General features: G+C 39.5%; 1 protein-coding gene across 2 annotated transcripts in view; it reads right to left on the reverse strand.

The window, feature by feature from the left end:
• Positions 1-20625, reverse strand: part of sgpp2 (sphingosine-1-phosphate phosphatase 2) — a 48715-nt gene that overhangs the window by 20974 nt on the left and 7116 nt on the right. The window contains exon 2 of one of the 2 annotated variants that reach the window (XM_060834225.1): positions 14193-14348. The exons of the other annotated variant lie outside the window; for it this stretch is intronic. Coding sequence (XP_060690208.1) covers positions 14193-14348 — 156 coding nt within the window. The remainder of the gene's footprint in view (positions 1-14192; positions 14349-20625) is intronic. 2 annotated transcript variants of the gene reach the window in all.

Genomic DNA, 20625 nt, shown 5'->3' on the forward strand with positions numbered 1-20625 from the left:
GTGAAAAAGGCAGATGGTATGTTCACCATCATAACAGAAGATTGGAGTACAGGCACAGGACCATCTTGCTGCAATTGTACAGGGCCTTGGTGAAACCACACCAAGAGTATTGTGTACAATTTGGGTCTCCTTACCTAAGGAAGTATGTTCTGACTGTGCTTGGAGTGCAATGAAAGTTTACTGGGCTGATGCTTGGCATCTTTGTACTGATGTTTGAAGACAAACTGGATCAGTTAGAACCATACTCACTGGAATTCAGAAGAACAAGGGGGGATCGGATAGAAATCTATTAAATGCCAATAGGACGAGACAGGGTGAATGCAGGAAGGATATTCCCGATGACTGCAGAGTCCAGAGTCCGGGGATTGCAGTCTAAGGATTTGGAGGAGGCCATTTAAGACTGAGATGAGGAGAAATTTCTTCATCCCCCAAAGATTAGATTAGATTACATTAGATTACATTACAATGTGGAAACAGGCCCTTCGGCCCAACAAGTCCACACCGACCCGCCGAAGCGCAACCCACCCATACCCCTACATTTACCCTTTACCTAACACTACGGGCAATTTAGCGTGGCCAATTTACCTGACCTGCACATCTTTGGACTGTGGGAGGAAACCAGAGCACCCAGAGGAAACCCACGCTGACACGGGGAGAACGTGTAAACTCCACACAGTCAGTCGCTTGAGGCGGAAGTGGTGAGCTTGTAGAATTCTCTGCCATAGAAAGCAGTTGAGGCCAAAACAGTGAATGTTTTTGAGTTAAATAAAGTTCTTGGGACTAAAAGTTTCAAAGAATATGGGGAGAAAGTCGAAATAGGGTACTGAGTTGGATGATCAGCAAAGGTCATAATGGTGGAACAATCTTGTTGCCATTTTCTAAGTTTCTACGAGCAACCTTCCCCTTAATCATGGTGCAGAAAATACAGTAACTGTATTGATAGTGGACATGTACATGAGAAAACAAATTACTTGACTCCCCAAAGACTATCCACTATATACGAGTTACAAGTCAGGAGTGTGATGGAATATTCCCCACTTTTCTGGACGGATGCAGCTCCATCAATACTCAAGCAGTTTGACATCATCTAGGATACATAATAGCAGCAGTGTGTACTGTCTACAAGCTGCATTGCAGAAATTCACCAAAGGTCCTGAGACAGAACCTTCCAAATCCATGACCACTTCCATCTAAAGGACATGGGTAGCAGATACATGGGAGAACCACAACCTGCAAGTTCCCCTCCAAATCACTCACCATTTTGACTTGGAAATATATTGCTATTCCTTCCATGTTGCTGGGTGAAAATCTTGAAATTCCCTCACTAAGGGCATTGTGAATCTACCTACAGCACAGGGACTGCAACAGTTCAAGGTGGAAGCTCACCACTACCTTCTCAAGGGCAACTAGGGATGGGCAATGTATGCTGGCCCAGCCAGCAATGCCCAAGTCTCACAAGTGAATACATTTTGAAAAAATTGAATTTAGAAAAAGGTTAAAATTCAACATAAAATGTATTAAATAATTTTGCATGATCTATAATGTTCAACATGCAAAGGCAATTCTGCAAAAATCATTGTAACAGATTATCAAAACAAATGCATTTCTCCCTTACTTCATTGGTTGGATAAAGAGAAATCTAATCACAGTGATAACTACTTTTCAAATCAACACTGTAGTGTCTCTCTTTCCCACTTATCGATACATTTAGTTTCACCCAAAGGGACATGCATTGGATGGGTTCTCTCTGCCCATTATTCCACAGGTTTTGACCTCCCCATTTGCACCTTCAGCTCTTAATTATTTGTGTAACATTTATTTGCAGGTATTGAAGTCTGCAATGCTAAATAATTGACACAATAATGGTTCTCCTAATGTACAAGCAGAAGCTCAAGTGACAATCTAGTTTACAGGAAATAATCTTAGGAAAGTGCAGTTTGTAAACTCAGGTCATTGATCTCTGTCTTCCACACCTGATCTCCCATTAATCAGAATGTCACTTAAAAAAACAGAACTGAGAGATGAACTCAGGTCAACAGCACATTGACCTCCTTCATGAATCTTATTACAATAGACAATAACATACTGAAAATATTTTTTCTGGTGGACCTCCAAATCAGTTATATTTCATGTGCAAAGGTTATTAAATCAGCATCAAGTGAATTCCTATGCACGCGAAAATGAAAAAAGTCACAGTCATGATGTTTCCTTGTTCAACTCCTCTAAAACTTTTTGTCCAAGGTTTCCAATCTTTGGATTGTAGGATGAATTAAAGCATTCACAAATCAGTAATAATGTACATTTGTCAAGCACCTTAATGCAACAAATCATCCTAAGGTGCTTCATGTTTTAAAAAGGTCAGTCTGAAAGTGTTAAAATTGAGGACTGTCCTAAACTCCTGTCACTAAGATGATGTGATTTGGACCTGATGGGAAACAGCTTAGGATCGCAAAGGAGTTAGTCCACCTACCAGACCCTCCCCAGTCTCTGAACAAAAATGTCTATCACATTAGCCTAATTTGTACTAAATTGCTCATGTTCAATAAACTATATCTTGTTTAAGACAAGAGCTGGTTCTTATCTGAGTAGCATGTGGTTTTCCTCTACCACACCAGACCAAGCAGACCCTTTGGATTCATGCCTGAAAAAAAGAGGATGTTGGCAGCAAAGGGACCCTATGTTGAACAATTGTGTGCGTAGCCTGGTGTCTGCAGCAGACAAACAAAGTATCACTCTGAGGCACATAAGGAATATATTAAGTCCTTGACCAAAACCTTCATCAAAGAAGCAGGTTTTAAGCAGTGTCTTAACAGAGGCAAGCAAGGAAAATAAACCAAAAAGTGCAGAATGTGAATTCTAGAACATGGGGGATCGAAGCAACTGAAGGCACGACTGCCAAAGTCGGAGCAACTATCATTGGAAATATGTAAGAGATCAAAATTAGAGATGCACAGATACCACAGAGGGTTTATGATTTAAAGCAGATTTTACAGCAACATGGAAAAGCACAGCCACAGAGGGAATGAAAAACAAGGAGGAATTTTAAAATCAAGTTATTAGTTGACTGGGAGCCAAGTTAGTCAGTAAGGACAAGGGAGATCAGGGATCAGGTCACGTTGCAGGCAACTTAGAATTTAAATGGTCTCAAATTTACGGGTCTAGAGTGGGAGAAATGAGGCAATGAGTAGCGTGGTCAAGTGTAGAAGTATCAGAGTTGTGAACAGAACACAGTGAGAAAAAGGTAGGTCAGCAAATGACAAGAAAGATTCATGGAAGAAGGAAAATAATAATATCAAATTGCTTCCAGTTATGTAATACAAGCTTTTTGTGGCCTAGCGACTTGGTGTAAAGTGTTAGATATTACTACTGAAGTAAGTAAAGGCTATTAAAATTATGCAGAAAATGTTCAGGGATAACATTTAAGTATTATGAATGAAAACCCAAAGTTTCTCCATTTTGCTGATTTAATATTAACTTTTTGAGAGATGTTGATCCACCACAATAAAAGTCAAAGCAAAAGATTTGTGGATATTCAGAGCAAAATTATTGAAAGCAAATTGTCTGCCTAGTTGTAATGCTTGAATTGAAAGATAAGAAACAGTATTGTGCTTGAAATAGTTGAGGAGCAAAAATGATGTTATTCAAAGGGTTAAGTCCTTAATGCCTGTGTGACTTTGAGCGAACAGTGTCTAGAGCTTAGGACTTGGCTAGAAAAACCAGATGGAACCAGCAAATATGCAGCTAAGGGAGTATTGACTTTTGCCTTCTAACTAAATATCATGTGACTGGCCATGGCAACAACACTGCTAATTCCATAAAAAATATCAAGTAAATAGTACCCAGCCTTTTGTACATTGGCAGGCTGCAGTTTGTGATTTTCTTCACTGCTCCTATTGAAAAATATACGTCTACTTAAATAGATTTTGAGCTGCCATTTTTAAAATTTTCCACAACAGAAAATCAGCTGCATCATCAAGTTTAATAGCCCACTGGCTTTTAACAAAATGTTTCATTTTAGTCATTAAATTTCATCTATAATTTATGTTGCTGCTTTAAAATATTTGTATTAAATGTTTATTAAATTGCATCCACAATATTAGTGATTGTACTAAAAGAAATGGGAGTGTAGTCTTTGACATAAGATCTTGTTTTTCTGTTTATCTTTTATTTATTGCTTTGGGTGAATAAAAGTGTGCAGCTGCCCTTAGGGGCTATAAAGATTCCTGTTATGTACTTAGATCATTATAGTACCTTTTTCAGGGGACAGTGACCTGTGTAAGACTTTTGTATGGCTTTATGTGTTGTTGTTGCTTTCAAGAGATTTGGGGCACCTTGTGTTTACATCCCTACTTCTCTGGTTTAAGTGTTGATGTGTATTGAATTTTGTGTAACCTTGAATAAAGGGAATAAAAGTGTTTAGCTTTGAATGGAAGTGGAACCCCAGTGGCTACAAAAACAAATTACTTCATAACTAGGACATGCATTTATAACTTATTAAAAAAACTCCTTGGAAAATCAACTTCATTCTCTATTGATGAAACATTGCCAGAGAGTCTCTCCTAGTAAACTAACAAACAACACAGACACACTACCGCAAGGATAAATGCCTAAAACAAAATAATGATGGAATATACAAATACAAAATTATTATAGCATTTACAGTATGAAATAAGCATTGAGCCCATGCTGGTGTTGGTTAAATGGAGCTTCCTTAATCTAATTTAGTTGCATAATATTTTATATATCCTCCCTTTCAAATATATATATCATATGTTCTCGTCAAAATAACTTTGCATCTCTATATAGGTTAAACAGTTGACTTGCAATCAAAAGAACACATTCCAATTTATCCCACAGTATTCCTCGTGATCAAACATATGAGTAACCAACACTAGCATGATCCCATCCTATCTACTTCTGACAATCAAGTGGTTTCAAAATGGATGCTCATTCTCTGGATATATTACAAGAAAAGATGCCAACGTACCGACTTCAGACATCTGCAAGTACTACTCTATTGCCAGTAACCAGAAGTTGGATTGGATGAGTCAGTCTCAAAAGTCATCCCTACTTTCAGTGAAGTAGATTAGTTTAGAGATCTTAATTCCATAGAAATACTGGGCTAACATCATGCATCCATATGTACATTATCATTTTCTCTAACTCCATCAAGTGACGTGGAATCAAAGGAGTTATGAGCTGGAAGCAATGTTCATATTTGCTCCTGAGATCACTGTTGTTTGTGTAAAATGCAGAGCTAATTCATGTAAACTCAAGATCTCACTAGCTCTGCTACTGGAACATCTACTGATTAAACATGGTTCAGTTAACCTTTGAAGTTTAGATTTAACTTGCAACAAGGCATCTAACAAGCAAAGTTTCCAGATGTTATATAGTACTCACTATCACAAAGTTTGCAATATAACAGTATAAATGCCAATGCTTTTTTGTATTTTTGACTAGATATTTTCTCATGTTCAGATGCACCAACTCGGTCACTCTGGCCCTCATTCTCTTCAACCTACAGTGCACCTGAACCTGTCCAATATCTAGCCAAATGCTAGTCAGAGCCAGTGTCATATATCTCTGAGCATCAGCAACAGAAATGTTTTGTTCCTTCTAGAAGAGAGACTGAACATTCACTTCTAATAGGCTCTCGGGCTTTGAAATAACAAATTGTTTTCTTTACTGAAAACTGGTGAATGAACAGTACATTCTCTTTAAAAATACACTATATACTTCTCTACCTTCCTCAATATGTAAAATAACAAATAGCAAATAACACTTTTGACTGAGATTTTCCATGTCTTTGACTCAGTGTCAATGTTTGGGGAGTTTCATGGGGCTTTCTTTTGCAAACCCTGGTCACCTTTCTCACACAATTCTCTGCTGGTCACCTCAATGATTGTGCACTCTGCCTTTATTCCATAATATTGTGCTCATGTAGTCTTGTGGTCAGCAGTGACAGAAGTATTTACTAATACTTGGATCTTTCAGTGTTCATGCTACAGGAGCCTTATTTAAACCCCAGCTGTGCACCATTTACAACACACACAGTTTGTTACAAAGTAATTATCTATGTCAGGGCTGTGCCCAGGGTCCACAGCAATGAATAACAATGTCACAAGAATGCTAATGACCTTCTGTGTTTCACAAGGGTAAGTCCTTCCATCTTCTCTCTTGTATCTCATACTTTGACTCTGCTGTTGCACCCATATCTCACCAAGCCCCATAGTCTCGCTATTGCATGCAGAATTTTTCTCAACGCTATCACCCATACTATCCCCCAAACAACTAACTATTCCTGCTCTGTGTGCTTCCTATTTATTCAGTTGGGTGTCCTCACCATTGATCCTGACAGGATGGACCAGCCTTCCAGCTCCCAATGTCCTTCTTGACTAGACTAAAGTTTAGATTTTTAGAAACTGCTGGAAAAACTCAGCAGGTCTGGCAGCATCTGTGGGGAGAAATCGGAGTTAACCTTTGCAGCGATCCTTCTTCAGAATTGATGATAGCTCGGAAAAGGTTGGCATTTATGCAAAAGATGATTCGGGGGAGAGGAGAGAGAGGAATAAATGATAGGTGATGATAGAGCCCAAAGAGAGATAAAAACAGTTGGTCAGAAAATTGAGTGGGTAAAGGTCAACTGTGGAGAATCAAAAGCTGCTAATGGGACTATTAGTAGCTGACAAAGGATTGTGTGTGGTAGCAGTCCATTTATAGCAAGGCCTGATATGTGGGTATTGAGTAATGGCATGGAGAGGGTTCTCAGGCCCCTAAAATTGTTGAGCTCAAAATTGATAACAGAAGGTTGTAGGGTTACCAAGCATAACATGAGCTGCTGTTCTTCTAATTGGTGCTGAGCTTCACTGGAGCAAGCCTGAGACAAAGATGTTGGTCAGGGAACAGGGTGGGGTGTTAAAGTGGCAGGCAATTGGAAGCTCAGGGTCATTTTTGTGGGTGGAACGTAAGTGTTCCTGTATATGCTTCATTTCTCCAATGTAGAGGAAACCACATTATGAGAGCAAATACAGTGAACTAAATTGAGTGAAGTGTAGGGGGAAATTGTGTTAGGGCTCTTGAATACTGACAGGGGAGGAAGTAAACAGCAGATTTCATCCCTTCTGTGATTGCGAGAGATGAGTCTATGGGGTGCTTGGAGTGAAAGAATAGTGGACCAGGAAGTCCCAAAGGGAACAATCCTTACGGGAGGCTGACAAGGGAGGAGAGAGGAGTATATGTCTGGTGGTGGTGCCCCACTGGAGATGGCAGAAATGGCAGCTAATGATCCTATGGATGTTGATGCTGGCAGGATGGTAAGTGAGGACAAGGGAGACCTTATCACTATTGTGGGAGAGAAGAGAGGGGTGAGGTGTGGGAGATAGATCAGAACTGCTGAGGGCCCTGTCAACCATGATGCTGGGGAATCTTATTGAGAAAGAAGGTGGACATTTCGGAGGCCCCCTTGTCAAAGACATCGTCAAAACAGATATAATGGAGATGGAAGAACTACTAGTCATGTCTCTCTAATGAGTAGGCAGCCTATACTCATTAGAACAATGGGCAACCTTTCTTGGACAATGACAAGGCAATCTGTAATTGACTGTGATATCTCCGACGAAATATCCTCTTTTCACCCTAAGCTTTAATTCCCTACAGGTTATTTCTTGTAACACAACACTAGGCTTAAAATTCAACACAAACATAATCAAATTTTCATCATAGTTATTTTATTCTAACTAATTTACTTGAGTATTTTCACTAATTGCCTTTTAATTTAATTTAAATAACATTCTAATCGAAGGTAGCTTTATCTTCGGTATAGCATTTACAATGATATGCAGCTTTTTTATTGCCAGGTTTTTTTCATTTTTTTGTCTCTTCAACAGATAATGCATAATCTGAAACAAAAAAAAATGCATATCTTGGCAGTTTCATGATTCTTTTTACAAAGTGTTAACAATGTTGTTACAAGGAACTTGGCAGTGTGTGTGAAAAAAAAATGACTCTAAACCCTAAATCATGATGATCCAGCCAGCTCAGCAGCTTCTCACAGCCAAGGGAATCAGCCAGATACGGTAGGTTGTACAAGAAATTCTAGGATGTTCATGTTCTGAGTCTGAATGACCTTATTAATTGTCCAGTCATTGGCCTAAGTTGTATGAGTTCACTTCTGATATTAATTGACTTTGTGGCACCTTGAACAGATTATAAGTGTTAAGATGTAACAAACCATTAATAAGAGCCACAAATATTGTACTCGGGCATAGTTTTGCACTTAGTATTACATGAAAGATATTGAGGGAAAACTGAAGGTAAAGTGCAATTTCATGAGGAATAGATCTGGTAAGAGGAGCTACAAGAAAACAATTGAAAACTTGGTGCAGTGGTGCATTGGAGCTTTTTAGATCTTTTGTTCACTGGGAGGATGCCCTCGTCTCCTAGAATTTTTCACAAGGTGAAGCAACTTTTCACATTTACCCTGTCAAGTCCCCTAAGATTCTTACGTATTCCAGTAAGGTTGCTTCTTATTCTTCTATATTCCAATGAATACAAGACTCAATCTACTCAAACTTTCCTTATTAAACCTGGTGTCAACCTCATCTGAACAGCCTCCAATGCCAGTATATCTTGCTTTAGATAAGAGCCCAAAACTATTGACAGTATGTGATCTGTGGTCTGATTAGTGCCTTGTATAGTTTTACCAAAACCTCCCTAGTTTTATACTCCACTGCCTTTGGAATAAAGGCCAATATTCCATTTATCTTTACTCTTATCCGCTGAACTTGAATGCTCGCTTTTGTGATTCCTTGACAAGAATGCCCAAACCTCTCTGTTCCATAGCTTTCTGCAGTTTAAATAAGATTGAACTCCTCTAATCCTCCTTCCAAATGCAGATAGAAACACCTTGTAAAAATTAGATTGCATCATTTTCAGATGTTTTGTGAAAACCAAGATATTTTTATGCAGCACTAAGTTACTTCGTAAATGTCATTTAAAAGATGACATTATGGTCATCATAAGGCTGAGTCACTAGTTTTTAGGATGTGTGTCCAGAATTGAGTGTTCTGAACAAATGTGAAGCCAGAGTGAAGCATTCCTGTGGTGACTGTTACTGTAAAACATAAAGAACCACATTCATTATAGGTGATTCTAATTGCTAGGAAATTTTATGCAAGCATTTCAGTGCAATGGGAGTAACACAATGGATTTCTGTGATTGGTTTGGAATTACACTGATATCCAGTATTAGTTTACAGAAGCTCCAAACTTACATTTAATTGAATCCAACCCCATAACATTTGAAAAATATTAAACAAAGATAGTAACATAAAAGATCTGAAGAGTAAACCATCCTCAGTACTAGAGTACATATCTATATCTTTCTTACACCATTTCATCTGGTTCTGAGAACAGAGGGAAAAGTAAACACTGTAAATGTTTACAGGTGAGGTCTTGCATTTGAACTTGAAGCTGTGGCAAGTTTAAGGGCTCAGCACAGTTAAAATGTCAAAGGAGAGTGCATACTCTGATTTGACAGACACTAAAAATCAGAAAATGTGAAAAAAAGTCTCTTTTTTGCATTTTTGTTTATTCCCTACAGCATGGGAATGGTTAAGAAATCATTAGTGTGCTTCCACTGTGGAGTCAAAGGTAAACAAATGGGTCAAATAGAAAGTTCCTTTGGCTAACAGCCTGCAGTTCCATGGTAAAGAAGCTAATTAATAATACTTTACGACAATTTGAAGGAAGAATAGTGATCTTTCTATTCTCGAAGTACTAAGGCAGGTTTCAGTAAAACTACTTGAGTAGGCTTTTTTTTAGAATTCAGCTGTGTACTTCCCTGCTACAGCTATTGTATTACTTGTGGAGATCAAAGGCTGGTGTCAGCACATCTGTCCAATTTTTTTTCACAATGGAAGGTAAAAGATTTTATTAACCTCAAGGCAGTCTCCTAATTCACTACAGAGCGCTAGAAGGTAATCTGGGCAGACTTCTCCAGTCACATTCATTTAGAGTCAAGATGCACTCCATTTGGTTTGGTAGCGCTACTTCTTTTGATAAATTTTACATTTAAACATAAACTCAGTTCCAGATGTTTAAATGGGGTTAAGCCTTACCTTGCTCATGTTTTATCTTTTATATTCCATTTTCCACATATTGACAGCTGTATACTTGGATCTGTGATCTCTAAACATTGAATACCTGGCAGGGACAGTGTTATCATTAGTCCATCAATAGCAGGTGCCAAGTAAAGGAGATAATGTGCTTCCCCATTTAAAAATGAATTTTAAAAATAGCAGGAGAATCGCACTGAGCTGATCATCCAAACCAGTGGACCAATTGCAACAGCTTTGAGATCTTTTTCAAAACAGCGTTACATCTGGAGAAGATTTTCAACTGACAGAGTTTGAATTGAATATTACATGGTGGGCCTGGGAAAGGAGCAGGGGCTGCTGTGGGAGGGGCGAAGGAAGGGGGAGGCAGAAGAGTGAGAGAGACATAGAAGTATTAAAAATAATTTAACCTGTTCATCATGTACCCACAGTGAATAGCCTTCTATTCAAAATGACAAAAGCATCTGCCTAGCCATTTCAGACAGCACGATTTGTTAAAAGTTTTGATTTTTTCTCGAGTAGTCAACACTGGAAAACCAAAACTATTTGATGAAAGTATATTTTAAGAACTGACCCCTTTGATGTAAGCAGTAATGTAGAGATATCGCGAGCTCAATTACATGAGTCATCCATGTCGTGACTTCATCTCCAAACTGCACCAATAGTTTCATTCACTGCTAAATTCATTAAAACTCATCACTCGCCTACCAACATCTTTATCAATTGGCACTGTTACAAGCATCACGCCCACAACTCACAACTCTCTCTTTCTCTCTCTATACACACACATTTTTTTAACAATTCATTCATGGGCATTGTTAGCTCTGCCAGTATATATCACCCATCCCTAATTGTTATGGAGAAGGGGATGGCAAGAGGCCATCTTAAACTGCTGCAGTACTTGGGGTGTAAATCCCCCAACAGTACTGTCAGGAAGGGAGTTCCACAGTTTTGACAATGAGTGATAGTAGTTCCAAGTCAGGATTTTTATGTGGTTTAGAGGGAACTCAGAGATGGTGGTGCTGTGTCGTGCTTGTCCTTCTAGATGGTAGATGGTAGAGATTGTGGGCCTGAGAGGCACTGTTGAAGAAGACTTGGTGAGTTACTGTAGTGCATTATGTAACTGATACACACTGTTGCTACGATGTGTTAGATTAGATTAGATTAGATTAGATTACTTACAGTGTGGAAACAGGCCCTTCGGCCCAACAAGTCCACACCGACCCGCCGAAGCGCAACCCACCCATACCCCTACATTTACCCCTTACCTAACACTACGGGCAATTTAGCATGGCCAATTCACCTGACCCGCACATCTTTGGACTGTGGGAGGAAACCGGAGCACCCGGAGGAAACCCACGCAGACACGGGGAGAACGTGCAAACTCCACACAGTCAGTCGCCTAAGTCGGGAATTGAACCCGGGTCTCAGGTGCTGTGAGGCAGCAGTGCTAACCACTGAGCCACCGTGCCGCCCACTGATGGTGGTGAAGACACTGAATGTTTAAAGGTAGTGGATGGGATGCCAATCAATGGATTGCTTTATCCTGGGTAGTGTTGAGCTTCTCGAATATTGTTGAAGCTGGAATCATTTTGGCGAATGGAGATTAGTCCGATGCAGTCCTCACTTGTTTGATGAAGAGTCATCGGTTTCAAAACGTTAACTCTGCTTTCTGTTTTAGTTGCATTCCTTACTTGTGCCTTGTATATGCTGTACAGGATCTGGAAAGACAGTAGGTGAGTTACTTATCTTAAATTCCCTTGGCTCTGACTTTCTCTTGTCGCCACATTATTTATGATAATTGGTCCAATTCAGTTTTAGTCAACTGTAATTCCTAAGGAGTGGATAGTGAATGTTTCAGTGATGGTAATGAGATTGAATGTCATGGTTGAATGGCTGGATTCTCTCTTGTGAACATTGGTCATTACCGGGCACTTGTATGTCATGAATGTTACTTGCCACTTATCAGCTCACGCCTACATATTGTCCAGGTGTTGATGCATTTGGATGGATCTCACTATCTGAAGAGAGGCACATGACGCTGAACATTGTGCAACCATCAGCGGAAATCTCCATTTCTAACGTTATGATGGAAGGAATGTTAGTGATGAAGCAGATAAAGATAGTTGAGTCCAGGACATTTCCTGAAGTACTCCGGGACTGAAATCATTGACCTCTAACAACCACAGCCATATTCCTTTGTACTGGGTATGACTCCAATCAGCAGAGAGCTTTTTGTTTCCTCCTGACTCCAGCCTTGCTAGGGCCCCTTGATTCACAGTTAGTCAAGTGATGCCTTGGTATCAAGGGCAGTCACTCTCATGTTACTTCTGGAGTTCAGCTCTGTTGTACAAGTTTAGATCAGAGCTGTAATGAGGTCAAAATTTCAGTGGTCCTGCTGGGAACCAAACAAAGCATCAGCGAACAAGTCATCTTTTGCAGCTGTCACTAGATAGCACTATCAATGGCCCCTTCCAGCCCTTTACTGATGATGAAGAATATTGTAGATTGGTAGGGTGTTAATTGACTGAGTTGATTTGTTTTTTCGTTTTTTTTACCAGAAGCTATTCAACCAGGACAGCCAATTCATGCAAACAAACTGCACAACATTTTATAACACACTTTCCTTATTCTTGTTTTGGTGCCTAAGAAGGGAAAGTAAGTTTATTGGCATATTTTACCTGCATGAAGGAGACAGTGCTGGACATCATAGAAAGGGACATCGGTGATGTCATAACCATCAGTGGGTCTGATCGATTGATGATGAGCACATCCACACACCTAATATCTGTGGGCACCATAATTTCTCTTTCCTCCCCAATAAAAAAAACAGCACTTGTCCTTTTCCCTTATCAAAGATCCAGGGCAAGAGCTGGAACCTGCTCAGTCAGAAGCAGAAAGAAGACAATGAACTTGAAGAGGCATCATCAGTCAATCTCACACTTGTGCACAGATACATATTTAGGAGGTAAGAGAGATCAGAGTCTTCATGTGACAAGGTATTGAGCACAAGTCAACAATAGCCACGGTGATGGGGAAAGGAAAGACCACAAGATATCGGAGTGCAAGTAAACGATTTTGCCCATTGAGTCTGCTCCATCTTTCAAAGAGATTATCACTGGTCTGATAATGCTTAATTCCTTTCTCCTGCCTTTCCCCCATAACTGTTGATTCCCTCTTTCTCACTTCAGCCTTGAGCGTACTAAATGATCCACTCTCAACATCCCTCTGGGGTAGACTTAGAAAAATGCAATCAAACACCTCTTTCATTCTTGTACTGAATTCTTTGAAACCCTGAACTCCATCACTCTATTGTAAGTCACACTTTAATGCAGAAGCCTGCTTCCTGGAAGACCTTCTTCCCTGACAACCAAATTGACATCTAATTTGTCTTCTCTTTACCTGCAGGCATTAGGTGTGTGCAAGCCAATTTCTTCATCAGAATGATGCAGTAAACACTTCCCAACAGAAGTATGTGCTTCTTTTCAGATACCATTTCCTGGCATTCGGAGATGAATTAACTTCTAAAAAGCAGTTTCTACAGTGCCCATCCCTCCCATGAAATTTTGTGTTAATTCCCTATATGTAATGCCACATGAGACTGACAAATAACAGAAAATTAAGTTGTTAGATGAGCAGGATGGAATCTATCATTTTAAAATTGGAGGTGAATTATCAAGCATGTCTGGATATAATTTACACTAATTGTGTTAATTATGCTTCATTTGAAGACTACCTTTAGTCTTAACTCCCCGTGAAAAGTCAAATTTAGAGTGAAAATTAAGTGACCTACCTGGAAATCATGCACAAGAGAAAATGTACAGGTTTCAGAGGTAGGCCTCTCTGTAAGTTAGTGCTAATTAGATCACTCTTTTCTGACCAGGCACGTACAGTGCACTCTATGTGATACAGAAATAGTTTCATATACACTATAGCAACATCATTTCTAAAAAATCAGCAAAGTTATAATCTAAAACCAACAATCCAATACCAACTGTTGTGCTAAGAGTTATTGAATTGCAATGTTTTGTCTCTGATGGTTAAGTTAAAATAAATTTATAAAAGATGCACTTACAGCCCACACACCGACCAGCCTCCTTGAAACAAACGGATCAAAATTCCAGTAAGTAAATGGAAGGAATGTGATGTAAAAAATTTCCTGACCGAGTGCAGCAGCAAATCGGAACAAGTAGTAGAGAAAGAAATTCTTCACCACATATCCTGGCTTTTCCTGCAGAAATATACAACTAGATGAATTATTGATCTTCACTTCTTTTTAGAGCTGGTTGAATTTTTCCAATTTAACTTTCAATGTCTGCCCCTTATCCCTATGTTTATGCAAACAAGTAACATTATTAAGATCCAGGGGCAGAGGGCAAAAGCTCAGAATAAGGGATCACATGTTTAAGACAAAGAAAAGGAAGAATTTCTTCTCCCAGTGGGCAGTGAATCTGTGGAGTTCTTTTCCTCACAGTGCAAGGTCTTTAAGTATAGTCAGGGGTGAGATAGACAGATTTTTAATCAATAAGGGAATCAGAGGGGCAGCACAATGGCTCAGTGGTTAGCACTGCTACCTCACAGGGCTAGGGACCCGGGTTTGATTCCAGCTTCAGGCGATTGTCTGTGTGGAGTTTGCATCTTCTCCCCATGTCTACGCGGGATTCATCTGGGTGCTTCAGTTTTCTCCCATAATCCAAAGATGTGCAGATTAGATGAATTGGCCATGCTAAATTGCCCATAGAGTTCAGGGATCTGTAGGTTTGGTGCATTAGTCAGAGGTAAATGTAGGGGAATGGGCTTGGGCAGGACATCCTTCGGAGGATCAGTATGGACTTGTTAGGCCAAAGGGCCTGTTTCCACACTGTAGGGATTCTATAATAATAATTCAAAGGTTATGAGGAACAGACAGTAAAATGGAGGTGAGGATTATCAGATGAGCAATGATCCTATTGAATGGCAGAGCATATTCAACAGGCTGAATGACTTACTTCTACTTCTACATCTTATGGGCATATTTCATGGTATTGCAAGCATTAAAACAGATATTTTGACGCTCCAGGCCTGTGCCACTGGTTATGCCTCACTCCAGCCTCACCCCATCTTTATCATCTTATATTGCTGTGCTCTTGTGCTCCCTTCCCCCATTTATATTTATCTAGCTTCTCCTTAAATATATCCATGGACCTTTTTGTCAGCCATGAGTTCCATATTTTAACTAATCTTTGGGCACAGACATTGCCTTGAATTTCCTAGGTATAGAATACATTAGTGACATTTGTAGCCCCTAGTTCAGGTCTCCCCTGCAAGTGAAAACTCCATTTCTACACCCATCCTATCAAAACATGCATAATCTTATAATTTGAAGACATCTATCAGGTCACCTCTCAGTCTTCTCTTTCCTAAAAAATAAAACCGCAGTCTGTACAATCCTTACTGAGAGGAACAACCTCGCAGTCCTAGTAACATCTCATAATTTTTGTTGTGTGATTTCTCCAGTGCCCTAAGTCCTTCATATAATATGGAGACCACAACACTTCCTACAACTTGAAGTTAGGAACAACCAAGGTTCTGTACACATTTCACTTAAATTCTGTTTTTCAATTCTAGGCAACTAGTAATTAAAAACATGATTTTGCGTTCATTAATGACCTTATTACTGATGCCGTGTATCAGTATTCCCATATCTTTCTGTTCCTTTAGTTCTTTTAGACAGCTATTCCCACAACCTTTTGTGGCCTAATCATACTTCCTACTACTGTGTATCTCGTTAGCCATATTGATGTTAATTTGTCAATTCTGTAAGCTTATTAATGATTGAGGTAACTCTGATACAGTCTTCTTCTGCATTAACCATACTTCTCAAATTGCAAAATTTGCAAATTTTACTATTTGATCATAACATGGTTCCAGCACAGAAGGAGGTTTGCAAGAGCAATCAGCTAATGTCATTTTCTACATATTCTCCTTAGTCCTACAAATTTAAAATTGTACTTCCAATTTTGGAGTCTAAAACATTCATTTAATTTGTGAACAGTCATTGTCCCAGCACAAACCCTTAATAAAAAAAACTATGCCTTATTCATTGCTCTAATCTACTTTGCATATACAGTTTAATTTTAACATATAAAATACCCTAATCTCTCTGATTTCATCAAAGCTCCACATACCCATGCACAAATGCAAAGAATGATACCGTCTTGATTAATATCGATAAAGATGCTTAGGTTGAGGAGCATGATTTATTTAAATATGCAGCAAACGGATTAATGTGCATTACCCCTCACATATATTGAATGTTTCCAGCAAGTTATGCCTGCTTTATTTTGCAAAGTTTAGCTTGTGCAGAGGAGGCACTACTTGCATCTATTTACATATTTTGCATTTGCTTTATTAAGAGTCTCGGTCATTATCTTCTTAAACATATATAATTTTGGATGTTTCTAAAAAGGAAAAGAACTTCCTCCAACATCTGAAGTAAATCACTTGTGAAGTCAAAGCACAAATTACTATTGTGACACAATAGGTGAGGTCTGGCAGCTAAAAGCAGCATATTTATATAACCTATAGACATGCCTCATTTTAACATGCATTATTTTAATACAAGTATTTGAACCCTGAACATGTACAGGTGCACAATAGGCTTGCAGGTCAAATGGTCAATGATGAGGTAATAATTCTCATGTGTTTCTTACCAGATGATCTTTCTATGCCTAGGAAATGTGATTTCCCAACCTTAAACTATTTGTAATCTTTTATTTAAAAAGTGTCCTCTGATCATAATCTTATTCTGGAATGTCAGCTTCCGTTCAGTTGAAATACTCTTCCTTCTCAGTCAGAAGATCAGAGTTTTAAACTCTCCTCCAGCATGTCAAAGAAGGGATGGCTGCACTGTTGGAAGTGTCAACTTTTGAATGAGATGGTAAATGGAGGGGCCTATTTGTCCACTGAGGCAAGAGTAAAAGATCTTAATGCACAAGTTCTCATGACACTCTTCTGTCAGGCAACACCATTTAAACAGGTATTCTGGTCATTTACCTCATTCGTATTTTGGAACCTTGCTGTACCAGATTCATTGCTGGATTTGCTTAAGTGTTAAAAGTAATTAACAAAAACAGAAATCACTGGAGAAACTCAGCAGGTCTGGCATCATCTGTGGAGAGAAAACAGATTTAATGTTTTGGGTCCAATGACCTTTAGAACTTTAAAAGAAACTTATTAGCTGGGTAGCTTTGCAACATGAAAAACCTTATGTAGACCGTAGCTCTTTCTTTGTTTTTGCAGTTGCAGGTGTTGGGTGAGATGGGATGGATGGATACTGTGTATATATTTACCAAAAATATTCTCACATCTTTTAAAATTTCAGCTTTAATGTAATATATTGATGCATCACTGGGCTAGTGCACTTATTGTGTTTTTGAACAGAATGCCAGATCTGGGATTGTACCTCTCATTTTAGAATGGCTGATTCATGGTGACTGAATTTTGTTATGTGGTTTTGTTGGGGATTACCTTTCATCACCCAGTCTATTTCTTCTCAAAATGAAATCAGTGAACGAGACGGTGAATCACGTGAAATATTTCAAATTTTATCTGGGACATTAGAAGAAATGGAATGAATCATACAATCACCAAATTAATGTAATGCTGAAGAAGGCCATGTGATTCATTCTGTCTGTACTGGCTTTCCAAATTAGTATTTTGATTTAGTGTCATTCTGTGTGAATCAAGTAGAATCAGCTGCCAATCAATTAGAGTCATAGAGATGTAGAGATGTACAGCATGGAAACAGACCCTTCGGTCCAACATGTCCATGTCAACCCAGATATCCTAAACTAATCTCATCCCATTTGCCAGCACCTGGCACAAAACCCTCAAAACACTTTCTATTCATATTTCCATCCAGATGCTTGTTAAATGTTATAATTGTACCAGCCTCCACCATTTCCTCTGGCAGCTCACTCCATAGAAACACCATCCTCTGTGTGAAAAAGATCCCTTTTATATCTTTCCCTTTCACCTTAAACCTATGCTCTCTAGTTCTGGACTTCCCACCTCAGGGAAAATATCTTAACTACTCACCCTATCCATGCCCCTCATGATTTTATAAACCTCCAAAATATCACCCCTCAACATCCAATGTTACACAGAAAATTGCTTCAGCCTGTTCAGCCTCTCGCTAATAGTTCAAACCCTCCAACCTTGGCACCATCCTTGTAAATATTCTCTGAACCTTTTCAAGTTTCACAACATCCTTCCTATAACAGGGAGACCAGAATTGAACACAGTATTCCAAAAGTGGTCTGACCAACATCCTGTACAGCTACAACATGACATCCCAACCACTATACTCAATGCACTGACCAAGGCAAGTATCCCAAATGCCTTCTTCACTACTCTGATTACCTGTGACACCACTTCAAGGTCTCTTTGTTCGCCAACACTACTCAGGACCTTAACATCAAGTCCTGCCCTGATTTGCCCTACCAAACTGTAGTACCTCACTTTTATCTAGACTAAACCCCATTGGCCCATCAGTTCATCTGATCAAGGTCCTGCTGCACTCTGAGCTACCCTTCTTCGCTGTCCACCACACCACTAATTTTGGTGTCAATTGCATATTTAATAACCATACCTCCTATATTCACATCCAAATCATTTACATAAACGACTAAAAGCAGCAGAGCCAGCACCGATCCTTGTGGCACATTACTGCTCATCGGCCTCCAGTCTGAAAAGCAACCCTCTACCACCACCCTCTGACTCCTACCTTCAAACCAATTTTGAATCCAAATTACATCCAAGTTACAGACCAATTCCTTGCCAACATTTTTGTTGAGGGAAATGATGTGAGGAATAAGAAATTTAAGGGAGGAATAACATAACTAAGTATCTGGAAGTACTAGATTCAATGTTCCTCATTTTGGACTGATTTGGCATCAGAGTCCCAATGATGCCTTTCAGTAGATATCATTCAGGACTTCACTAGAGGATAGGACACTGGCTCAGTGGTTAGCCCTACTGACTCACAGTGCAAGGGACCTGGGTTCGATGTGGAGTCTGCAGATTCTCCCTGTTTGCATGTGAGTTTCTACTAGGTGCTCTGGTTTCCTCCCACAGTTGAAAGGGGTGCAGGTTGGGTGGATTATCCATGATAAATTCAGGGTTATGTTTCATGGGGGGGGGGGGAGGTATCTGGGGGGGGATGCTGTTTGGAGGGTTGGTACAGACTCAATGGGCTGACGGGCTCTTACTGAACTATGAGCCCCTTACAAAGATATCTTACACTGTCCAGTCAGTGTCTAAATTTTCAAACTGATTGTTAAACATTCATTATCAAATAAACAAGAAGTTCCTTCAATTAAATATTGGAAAAATTTAATTGCATAAAATTAATTCCCTAGTCACTGACTCCATCCTTCTCCCTGAGGCTGAGGCTGTGCTAAACTACTTATAACCTTGTTTTATGTTTGATTTTCAGATGCGCTTCAGACCACATCACCATACTATCACTGGCCACCTAGTTTCATCTTGGTAACACCACCTAACTCTGCCTCAATCTAGAGGAGGCAATGATCTAGTGGTATTATCTATTAATCCAAAGACCCAGGTAATGGTCAATGAAGCCAGTTTTAACCCCATTATGGCAGGTGTTGGAGTCAATAATAATTGGAAATAAGAGTCTGTGTAAAAATCTCCATTGAACAATTATCATGAAAACCTATCTGGTTCACTATACGCCTTTAGGGAAAGAAATTTCATCCTTATGTGATTTGGCCTACATCTGATTCCAAACTCTCAGAAATGTGGTTGACTCTTAACAATTCTGTGGGCAGCCAGAGATACCCACATTTGTGAATGAATTAGAAATAAAATTAACCTGCTCTTCAAATCCTGATTCTTGCCTTTACTACCTCTAAACTTGATGATTCCAATGCAAACATGAAGTTAATAAAAACTCAGCTAACCGTACCCTTAATCATACCCAACTCCATCACACATCATCCCTGTTTGTAGTCAATTTTGATTTTTTAAAAACTTAGTTCATGTTATGTAGGCATTGTAAGAATTTATTGCCCATTCATAATTGCTGTTGAGAAGATGGAACACAGCTACCATCTTGAAATGCTGCAGTCTATTCTGGGTAGGTCTACCCACAGTGGTGTCAGGGTGGGAGTTCTAGAATCAGGAATATTGGGGAGGGGCTGGGAGAGTGCTGACAGAAAAATAGGAAGGGTGTGGGGCTAGGGGGAAAGAAGCTGGGTGCAGGTGGCGAGCGATGGTGATTGATTGGAGCAGAGAGTGAAGCGGATGGGTGGAAAGGAAGTTGGACAGATACGACAGGCCAAGAGGGTGGTGCCGAGTTGCAGGGTTGGATCTGGGAAGAGGTGAGGGGAGGGGTGATGATGAAAATGTAAAATCGACGTTTTACAGGGCAGTGGGGTTGTTTGGTGTGTGTGTCCCAGAGATGTTCTCTGAAACATTCTGCAAGTTGGCGCCTTTTCTCCCCA

This window comes from Hemiscyllium ocellatum, chromosome 13, assembly GCF_020745735.1.
Source record: "Hemiscyllium ocellatum isolate sHemOce1 chromosome 13, sHemOce1.pat.X.cur, whole genome shotgun sequence".
Taxonomy (NCBI): domain Eukaryota; kingdom Metazoa; phylum Chordata; class Chondrichthyes; order Orectolobiformes; family Hemiscylliidae; genus Hemiscyllium; species Hemiscyllium ocellatum.